We start from the raw sequence: 11002 nt of genomic DNA, 5'->3' as shown, positions 1-11002 counted from the left end.
AGAACGCACCTTAAGCCAAGTTTATAGCTCATAATATGAATCCTTAAGCTATATGGCCAAACAAAAATGAATTTTTAAAAATGGCACACAGTCCTGAATGAATTGAAACCATTAACCACACTATTAAAGCAAACTCCTTAATGTATAGATACACTCAAAGAGTGGGACACCATTTTTTATTTTATAAATGGAGAACATGCTAAATGTGATAGGCAACAAGCCTACTAGGCCAATTTACAATACTACTTTTTAAAAACGTGATTTCAAGGTACATCATTTCTTTCAAACCAAGGGAGATATTTCATTGTTTAATATTGCTGTGGGAACACTACAGACTGTAGCTTTTACCTGGCTGTAGGATTAAAGGCATAAAGAAATGTCAGACTACAGGTTAGCCACCTGGACGCTGAAACAATACATCTGGATGTGAATGGGGGTTGGGGATGGATGAAGGGGCTGGGGTGTTGGGTTGATGATGGTGGCCCACTTATCATATCTCCGCCCTCCAATGTTATAGCTCCTGTGAGGACGCCTCTTTAAATTGCCCTAAACTCCTTGAGACTGGCGCATTTTCTTTATCTTGGGGAAAGACAGACATCTATTTTTAGCACGCTTTGGATCTGCACTTTCGCCTGCTTCATTTTAAATAAGGTAATTTTAAACAATCCTACAGTATTTTGTACTTACTTACTCTTGTCTAGGGATTATCTTCTATAGCATACGTCTATTTGCTGTGCTGCACACTGGAATATAAAGGGGCGGATTTTGTGTAGCCGAGTCTCTGTCGAATAAAACAAGAGTTTTAGCTAAAGGATTTAACCGGTAAAACAAGCGAATGGTTTGTGGGTGAACCATTCGTTATAATTCGGCGGAGGGCCATAATCTTCAAGGGATCAAGGTATGAGCAATCCAACCTATTGCAACGAACACAAAACTGACCTTGCAGTCGGTCACGTTTTCATTCTATTTTGACATAGGATTCGATAGGCTGGAAGCGTAAATGTTGTAAATGTGATTCGATAACATTTTGTGGACTAAAATAACGATATTGCATACAGTCTTATTCCGATTGAATATTCCTCTTTTTGTTTTCGTTTGCGTATTGTGCTTGATGGAGCAACGGGGCACCCGTAGCGACTGGGTTTTAAACATTCAGCCTATACCAAACTAGGACATTTCACTCTGCTGTATCCTCGCATGCAGTTTGCATTTCTAAGTTATTACTATTTGTGCAGTTCTTGAATTGTGTCAATTGCATTCATCACATTGTTTTCGCTTAAATAAAGATTTCCTTGGTAGACTGTCTCCATTGTGCGCGGACTCCGTCTGTATGTAGTGTTATACACAACCGGTTGATGTCACCCCGTTTATTTATCAGTAGTCCACGGATGCAGCACAGATGAGACACAAATAGTGCTGCAAATACATTGGGACGTGTCAAATGCTTATGTCACTGTACTTACTATGTAATAACACTATTAAGGACCCTACGGTAAAGTGTCAGTTTTACATACAACAATAGAGATTGTAGTATATGGAATTTACATGCATTGTGAAAATAGACACTATTATTATTATTCTTAGGATTACACCTCAACATGAGTGATAAGGGCACCATCTCAACAAAAGAGGGAGCAGAGAAGAGGGGACGTGGAAGGCCAAGAAAACAGCCACCGGTGAAAAGTGGTTCTGATGTAAGTGTCTTTATAACACAACATTACTTTCTCTGTGTATGGTAGATCATGTGTAGGCCCTGGAGTTTGCCTGCAGAGGAAAAACTAAGGCCCCCCCACCAACCATGGCTGTGTACATCTGTAATGGTCATCATGTGTTCTGGCAGGTTGTCCGTGATATGTAACCTGAACCCCTTAAACCAGTAGTAACCCACATACTCTTACCTCTGCTTCTAACTGATCGGTTTATGTAAGCAAAGTAGAAGCAATGTTTTCCCGTAGCAGTCTTCACTGGTCTTCATAAAGCTATATTATTGTTGGGTTATAGTAAGCCACTACTTCCTACATACATACTCTTATTGTATGGTTTGATTTAAACCACTGTCATTTCTCTAGAGCTTGTTACAGTAAATAGAACTTGGCAGCCTGTGACTGTGACCACCTGTTAGTCCTAAAGTAGCAACGGGTGTGAGTTGCACTGACCTTGAACAGCACACTCTTTGTGTCTTGAATAATAAAGTATTCAATTTAAGAAGGTGTGTGCTTCACATCATATACCCTGTTGTGTTTGCCCTCCAAAAAATACACTTAATTTATTGTTGCGCCCATAGTGTCAAACCTTGGGATGCAACAACTATAGAACCGCCATTTACATGTTTTCATCTTTGGCTGTAATGTTGTGCTGTCCGCCTGACCATTTCCCATATTTTTCTGCCAGGAGCCCAGTGGGTCCCCTACCCCAAAGAGGCCCAGGGGAAGGCCAAAAGGCAGCAAGAACAAGACTGTCACCAAGGGCAAGGTAAGGCAATTTGGTAGCCCTATTTTTACACAACTGAGTGAATGTGACCTGCTACTGTCACTTACGCTTAGCAGTTATCCTGCCAGAACCCGCAGGCCCCTGTTGACCACAGGTTACCATTAGGGTCAGATGGAGCAGCTGTCACAAGCCCCTATAGCTGCCCCTATGGTTTTAACTTGATATTACCTGAGTTTTCAACCTCATCCTCATAGTCAAGCACAAAGTAATTTTCATGTCCCTATGACGGTTGATGATGATTTTGTTATCACAAGGGGAGCTAACCTCATTAGTTTCAAAGGATGTCCTGTTGTTAAGTACGATTTATACGTTAACTGTACGTTTTGTCCCTTCTCGCCTCAAGCGTAAAAAATAACAGGACCATAGCTTCCCTTTCTAAGATCTTGGTTTACTGGCTGCTTGAAGAAACACTCAGTTTTGAGTTAATACTTCCCCCTGGCTTCCTGTCCTCCAGCTTCCTGTAGCTTGTCATGCACAGTGTGGTGCAGGTGCAGCAGGCTGCAAGACTGTTTCCAAGCTGACATTACACCCCCCCCCCCCCCCCCCCCCAGAACACACATCCCTAGTTTTTTTCTCCCCGTTGTCACCATAGCAACAGGCGAGTTCTATTCCTCGCCCCAACCCCCACGCTCCTCTAAGCACTGTGTGTTGGTGTGTCTATGTGTATGTGCAGGGAAGGGATATATGTGTATATTTGCATGTGTGTTTAGGTTCAGGGATTGATCTGAAGTGGGCTAAGGGAAGGGATATATGTGCATATATGACTGTGTGTTTAGGTTCAAGGATAGATCTGAAGTGGGCTCAGGGAAGGGATATATGTGTAAGCATGCATGTGTGTTTAGGTTCAAGGATAGATCTGAAGTGGGCTTGTTTCTTCTTGCCCAGTTTCACCAGCTGTCTCTGAGCCCCAGACCAGGTGGCCAGCGAACTGGAGTGCCCTGTGTGCAGTTCCTGTCAGCTTTCAAGATAATAGCCAATGAACCTGATGCCCTCAAGCCATCTGCTTTCTTATAGGAGTATTAGTGCCCTCTAGTGACAGTAGATTAGCAGTTTTCTGTGCAGTTAGATTAATTGTTTGTTTTTCTTCCCTCGGTTTCTACAGAAGACACCAGCAGCCTCAACTGCAGGGATGAAACGCAGGGGAAGACCTAAGAAGGAGGTAAGATTATCATAGGTTTTAATATTATGGTTAACTAATGCCTCTCTCAGTAATGTCCCTTGACCCTGACACACTCCTAAATGAAAAACCCTTTTTTCATCGGTCCACTGTTATTACAGTTCCATAATGTTTTGCATGTTATTAGCTACGTTTTCAAGATATTGGACTTTCAAGAAGCAAAGTTTCATGTTCCACATTATGATTCTGAAAAACACATCATCATGGTGCTGCAAAACACATCAACATAGTGCTGCAAAACACATCATCATGGTGCTGCAAAACACATCATCATGGTGCTGCAAAACACATCATCATGGTGCTGCAAAACACATCATCATGGTGCTGCAAAACACATCATCATGGTGCTGCAAAACACATCATCATGGTGCTGCAAAACACATCATCATGGTGCTGCAAAACACATCATCATGGTGCTGCAAAACACATCATCATGGTGCTGCAAAACACATCATCATGGTGCTGCAAAACACATCATCATGGTGCTGCAAAACACATCATCATGGTGCTGCAAAACACATCATCATGGTGCTGCAAAACACATCATCATGGTGCTGCAAAACACATCAACATGGTGCTGCAAAACACATCATGGTGCTGCAAAACACATCATCATGGTGCTGCAAAACACATCATCATGGTGCTGCAAAACACATCATCATGGTGCTGCAAAACACATCATCATGGTGCTGCAAAACGCATCATCATGGTGCTGCAAAACGCATCATCATGGTGCTGCAAAACACATCATCATGGTGCTGCAAAACACATCATCATGGTGCTGCAAAACGCATCATCATGGTGCTGCAAAACACATCATCATGGTGCTGCAAAACACATCATCATGGTGCTGCAAAACACATCATCATGGTGCTGCAAAACACATCATCATGGTGCTGCAAAACACATCAACATGGTGCTGCAAAACACATCATCATGGTGCTGCAAAACGCATCATCATGGTGCTGCAAAACACATCATCATGGTGCTGCAAAACACATCATCATGGTGCTGCAAAACGCATCATCATGGTGCTGCAAAACACATCATCATGGTGCTGCAAAACACATCATCATGATGCTGCATAACACATCATCATGGTGCTGCAAAACACATCATCATGGTGCTGCAAAACACATCATCATGGTGCTGGAAAACACATCATCATGGTGCTGCAAAACGCATCATCATGGTGCTGCAAAACACATTATTATGATGCTGCAAAACACATCATCATGGTGCTGCAAAACACATCATCATGGTGCTGCAAAACGCATCATCATGGTGCTGCAAAACACATCATCATGGTGCTGCAAAACGCATCATCATAGTGCTGCAAAACACATCATCATGGTGCTGCAAAACACATCATCATGGTGCTGCAAAACACATCATCATGGTGCTGCAAAACGCATCATCATGGTGCTGCAAAACACATCATCATGGTGCTGCATAACACATCATCATGGTGCTGCAAAACACATCATCATGGTGCTGCAAAACACATCATCATGGTGCTGGAAAACGCATCATCATGGTGCTGCAAAACGCATCATCATGGTGCTGCAAAACACATTATTATGATGCTGCAAAACACATCATCATGGTGCTGCAAAACACATCATCATGGTGCTGCAAAACGCATCATCATGGTGCTGCAAAACACATAGTCATGATAATGTGATAAGTGACACTTTGCTTCTTGAACATCTAAAAAACTTGACTGCTGACATGCAAAACATTTTGGGACTGTATCAACAGTGGACTAATCATTTTTGAATGGATTTTTCCTTTAAGTCGCCACTGTTTGGTTCCCCTCCACATGCTCACTGCTGCCAGAAATCCCAACGGTTAGAATGCTTATGGCTAGTTCATACAAACAAAATGATGTACAACGAACAATCTAACTCGTCATCTGTCCTGTTCCCTGGCGTGTCCTAAACAGACACAATTTTGTAACCTAGCAAACTCTTTCCAGGTGAACTCCAAACCCACCACCCCTGTGATTGGTTGAATTAAGTTGGGGGAGGGGTTTCAGTGTCTACTGCTTATCTTCCACTGCTATTCAGCCACCAACAAAACAAACATGGTGGCTATTGTGTGCAAATTAAAACATTCAACTTAACCTTTTCTGTTTGCAACAACCAGATGTGAAGTCAACTACACCTGGAGTATATTGCTTAATTTGAAACAATAAATATTCCAGACAACTTGCATTGAAGAAACATTCAGGATGACTTTCTTGCAACAAACACAGTTCTGATGAGGAATTGTTTAGTTCTGATGAGGAATTGACACATTTTGACCTAAAGCTGACCTCTGGGACTCGTCTTCATGCGATTCTGAAAGGACGAGGTAAGCAACGATTGTTGAATTCTCTAAACACAACACTATGTAAAAATAAAACTATTTAAGACTTACATATATGACAATATAGTTTAGCTTGTTTTGAAGTAGTTGTGTTTTGCATTAAGGGGAATGTGTTCACTAGATGTTTTGTGGTATTGAATTTGTTGTTGATTAAACCTAAACCTTTAGCTGTCCCTAACTGTAGATAACTATCCTTTCATGATAACTCCTGTCATGACTCTTTATTTATCTTTAAGGGGGAACAAACACTGGCGGAGACCTGGGACTGAGGAGAAATATGAGCGTTGTCTTGCCAGCGCCAAAATGCATGCTCTGTATTTATGTCAGGACAAAGAGCTGGAGCAAGAGGGATGGAAGCTAGTAAATAGTTCTTATGCAAGGGATATGGTGGAAACTAGGATGCAACTAGTGGTCAGTTGTACGCCAGAGATGTGCGAATGTTTTAAGTCTGTATATCTCCCGGGCTTGATTGAGCGCCAGCAGAAAGAGCTCAAGGAACTCTTGGCAAGCCTGCACTGGACTGAGAGACTTATTAAGGCGTGCTATGCATCACTATGTACAGTTGAAGTCGGAAGTTTACATACATTTAGGTTGGAGTCATTAAAAACGGTTTTTCAACCACTCCACACATTTCTTGTTAACAAACTATAGTTTTGGAAAGTCAGTCAAGACATCTACCTTGTGCATGACACAAGTAATTGTTCCAACAATTGTTTACAGACAGATTATTTCACTTATAATTCACTGTATCACAATTCCAGTGGGTCAGAAGTTTACATACACTGTGCCTATAAACAGCTCGGAAAATTCCAGAAAATGGTGTCATGGCTTTAGAAGCTTCGGATAGGATAATTTACATTATTTGAGTCAATTGGAGGTGTACCCATGGATGTATTTCAAGGCCTACCTTCAAGTGCCTCTTTGATTGACATCATGGGAACATCAAAAGAAATCAGCCAAGACATCAGAAAATAATTTGTAGAGTCTGGTTCATCCTTGGGAGCAATTTCCAAATGCCTGAAAGTACCACGTTCAGCTGTGCAAACAATAGTACACAAGTATAAACACCATGGGACCACGCAGCCATCATACCACTCAGGAAGAAGACACATTCTGTCGCCTAGAGATTAATGTACTTTAGTGCGAAAAGTGCAAATCAATCCCAGTAAAGGACCTTGTGAAGATGCTGGAGGGGGGGGGGGGGGGACAAAGATCGTACTTTTTTGGAGAAATGTCCTCTGGTCCAATGAAACAGAAGTAGAACTGTTTGGCCATAATGACCATCGATATGTTTGGAGGAAAAAGGGGGAGGCTTGCAGGCCGAAGAACACCATCCCAACCATGAAGCACGGGGGTGGCAGCATGCTGTGGGGGTGCTTTGCTGCAGGAGGGACTGGTGCACTTCACAAAATAGATGTCATCATGAGGACGGAAAAGTATGTGGATATATTGAAGCAACATCTCATGACATCAGTAAGTTAAAGCTTGGTGGCAAATGGGTCTTCCAAATGGACAACGACCCCAAGCACACTTCCAAAGTTGTGGCAAAATGGCTTAAGGACAACTAAGTCAAGGTATTGGAGTGACCATCACAAAGCCATGACCTCAATCCTATAGAAAATGTGTGGGCAGAACTGAAAAGGCGTGTGCGAGCAAGGAGGCCTACAAACCTGACTCAGTTACAGCAGCTCTGCCAGGAGGAACGGGCCAAAATTCAAAATTCACCCAACTTATTGTAGGACGCTTGTGGAAGGCTACCAGAAACGTTTGACCCCAGTTAAACAATTTAAAGGCAGTGCTACCGAATACTAATTGAGTGTATGTCAACTTCTGACCCACTGGGAATGTGATGAAAGAAATAAAAGCCGAAATAAATAATTCTCTCTACTATTATTCTGACATTTCACATTCTTAAAATAAAGTGGTGATCTTAACTGGACTAAAACAGGGATTTTTTACTAGAATTAAACGTCAGGAATTATGAAAACTGAGTTTAAATGTATTTGGTTAAGGTGTATGTAAACTTTCGACTTGAACTGTATGTTCTGTTATAGAGCTATTGAGGAACTGTCAAAGTTGAAAACTTTGTCAGCCATTTTATTTACAGAGAAAGAAAATGTGTCTTTGCCCTACAGACATGCTTTTATTGAGTTGATGGTGCACTAGAGTGAACCACTGTTACTTGTCTGAAACACAGATCAGTTGGTCTTTCATTTTACTTCATTCATATTGTATCTGCTTCGTATTATGTATATACTATTTTCTACATATTTACACATCCAACCTTTGTTGTCGTTACTATTTTTTTTTGCACAATTGTATGTTAAGTTAATTGTGAATAAAACATGCACTGAAAATGTTTGTCTTGAGTGAGTCTTTGACCCGATTAGGTATAGTTGACTCCTAATAGATACTGTTGTTTGTATTGCAAATCAGTTATTGTAGTTGAAAGATTAATGCACTGTCTGCTGGTGACTTAAGAGTATATTTAATCCAATTCTGTTTTGTTGTTGGTGTGAACCAGGAGAAACATGGGTTGACCGGTCTGTGTTTGGTGTCTTTTCAGGAAAAGGAGGAACAGACAGCCAAGGAATCATCATCTGAAGAAGGAGAGGAGGAGGAAGACCAGTAAACTTGCTACCTCGCTCAACATTCTGACTTCCTGTCAACCAGAGCTGGACTGAATCTCCAATACTGGTGCCACTCCAACCCCTGTTCTACTGTTCACTTTCTTGCCTTCTAGCCAAAGGAGGGTCAACAACACAGTTCATCCAACCTCTATCTGCAAATGCACTGGAAAACCAATGGATGTTTCTCGACAAGCATATATCTCAAAGAATCACAGGACAGGTGACAGACAACACTTTCTCTGTGGGTATGTCATGGTATTGCAAGTCTTTTATATTGGACTAAAGTATGCTCTGATGATGAGTTTTTGGACACACATCTTTCAAAGGACTGTAGCTTAGCGGTACTATTTTTTCCCTAACACCGGTATCTTGAGCTGGTATGGCATATACACTTATTTCCAGGTTTTCTATTGGACAAAAGGTGAGTTTTGCCTATACTTGCTTTTTAAGTGTGAAGTGGTTAATCTATCCATTACACCTACTTACCAGTGATCTCGAGGATATACAGTATGATCATTAAATATATGGTTATAGAAAAGTTATTCATGTAAATCTCTGTAGTAGACATCTATCTCCCTGTTACTCCTGATTGTGCAGAATTGTTCCTCCCTCCCACCCAAAATAAGCTGTCCCTTACTAGTCTCTCTGGTGTGACTTGTGCTTGTCTCCCTATAGCCTCTTTGGGGCGCCACTGGAAAAGGCTTGTGTAAACTAAAGTGTACTGTTATTAATCAAAGATCTGATCAGACTGATTGTTTTTTATCATGTTCCTCCGGGTCATTACGTGCCCTCAAATACCTGAGGAATTGTGCTGCTTCGACGTCTACGAAAACTCAACATAATAATGTCATAATGGCTTAAGGGTGGGTAGGCATTCATTGAGTGGGGAGCTACACTCCCATCAATCCAGGGAGCTTTTATTGAACTCTGGCATCTGCTGTTCCTCTTAATGTGGTCCTCCAGTCTACAGTACTTGTTGCGACCCATCGCCACTTGGTCAGTTCTAGGTGAAACAAACTGTGGTTGCCCAAACTAGGAGCTGGATTGTTACTATTGTGGCACTGTTTTATCCAATGGGTCTGTATAATAGCTGATCATTCCATTTCACCTCTTTACACGCCCAAGGCCGTGTCATCATCACTTTGTACAGGATGTTGAAATACTCTGCTCTGTCTGTGAGGATACAGTCAGTGTCTGCTGTCTACTCTAGAATAACTGTTTTTTGTTGTTGTTTCGTTGTGTTTCTCAGTGTCAGGGATCTCTAGATCACAGTCCAGTTACTGGGTCTCTCCTCAAACCTACAAGCTGCTACAAACTCAGTTATAAAAACCCGTAAAACTGCATTGTGCCTGACAAGGCCCAGAATCTCATACTCACTTAAGTTTCCCATATTGCATTCTTCAACTGGTTTCAAATGTACAATGTAACCTCTGGCAAGTGTTTGAGAAATGTTTGTATTACATAGTCTGTGTATTTTCTGTATTTTTTAATCTGACTGTAGCTTGGTATTCTAAAGACAACTGCCTAGCTACTAGTGAAAGTGTGCTCATTTGCCCCCCCCCCCCCCCCCCCCCCGGTTTTTAAACCTGGCTTAGACAGGTCACTAAGCCGATGTGTAAAGTCAGGGAGGTCTGGCAGTTTTGCAAACTGTGTTCGCTGACTGTAGTCGATTAGCCAGCGTATTCTATCTTTTTAATAAATCTTACTTCTGGTGCACTGAAATGTTAGCTTGGTTCAGGTTGTCATGTGTGTGTTTAGTGACAAAAACTGGGTGTTCTCTCCAGCTTGTAATTCCCTTGTAGGCCTCGTGCAGCTTTGGAACCGTGCTCTTTTCCATGTATAAGTCCCTAATGGCACCCTATTCCCTTTATAGTGCACTACTTTAGACCAGAGCCCTGTTCAAAAGTAGTGCACTATATAGGGAATAGGGTACCATTTGAGCGGTATCATGTTCATGTGGAACTCCGGTAATGAAATATATCCAATCACAGCTGCAACTATTTTGACAATGTACGATGTCCTTATGTTCCAACATCATCCATGTACAATAATTCATGCAAAGTTGAGATGGGATCATTCTTTTAAATGTACAATGTCTATATTTCTATTGTGCCCTATGACAATTTGTATCCAGAAATGGTCAATAAATACAAGAATGTATAATTTGTTCAGTTGTCTTGTCCTGTATCCTCTTCACTTAAAATATATAGGCCTACATTGTGAGACTAACAAAAGTTAGACTAATGTATAGATTAGTTTATCCTTGGCTTATTGCAGCTCTTTCTCCGTTTCTCCCAATTGTCACTGACGTTATCAAATGTTTACAAAGCCTGGA

General features: G+C 41.4%; 1 protein-coding gene and 1 long non-coding RNA gene across 3 annotated transcripts; both read left to right on the top strand.

Annotated features, from left to right (window-relative positions):
- The first annotated feature begins 321 nt into the window (after positions 1–321).
- Positions 322–10834, top strand: LOC110532429 (high mobility group protein HMG-I/HMG-Y). 2 transcript variants are annotated; one of them, XM_036988392.2, is made up of 5 exons: positions 322–651; positions 1585–1694; positions 2392–2472; positions 3593–3649; positions 8604–10834. In XM_036988392.2, exons 2-5 carry the CDS (start codon positions 1599–1601, stop codon positions 8667–8669), a joined length of 300 nt encoding a protein of 99 aa, XP_036844287.1. In that variant the 5' UTR covers positions 322–651; positions 1585–1598; the 3' UTR covers positions 8670–10834. The 2 variants fall into 2 exon arrangements, with proteins under 2 accessions (XP_036844287.1, XP_036844288.1); XM_036988393.2 differs by having other exon boundaries at positions 544–898.
- Positions 5816–8394, top strand: LOC149981283 (uncharacterized). The gene is made up of 2 exons (XR_016483358.1): positions 5816–6022; positions 6274–8394. It is a non-coding gene; the product is annotated as an uncharacterized LOC149981283 (long non-coding RNA).
- Positions 10835–11002: the final 168 nt, after the last annotated feature.

This window comes from Oncorhynchus mykiss, chromosome 9, assembly GCF_057628025.1.
Source record: "Oncorhynchus mykiss isolate SJ-2025 chromosome 9, ASM5762802v1, whole genome shotgun sequence".
Lineage (NCBI taxonomy): Eukaryota > Metazoa > Chordata > Actinopteri > Salmoniformes > Salmonidae > Oncorhynchus > Oncorhynchus mykiss.
This window is presented reverse-complemented; position numbering and strand designations above follow the sequence as displayed.

Excerpts from the sequence above, each read along its gene's own strand:
- LOC110532429 (XM_036988392.2), top strand. The coding sequence starts at position 1,599 with ATGAGTGATAAGGGCACCATCTCAACAAAAGAGGGAGCAGAGAAGAGG. Across the intron at positions 1,695-2,391 it reads CGGTGAAAAGTGGTTCTGAT|GAGCCCAGTGGGTCCCCTAC; the intron begins GTAAGTGTCTTT and ends TTTTTCTGCCAG. Across the intron at positions 3,650-8,603 it reads GGGGAAGACCTAAGAAGGAG|GAAAAGGAGGAACAGACAGC; the intron begins GTAAGATTATCA and ends GTGTCTTTTCAG.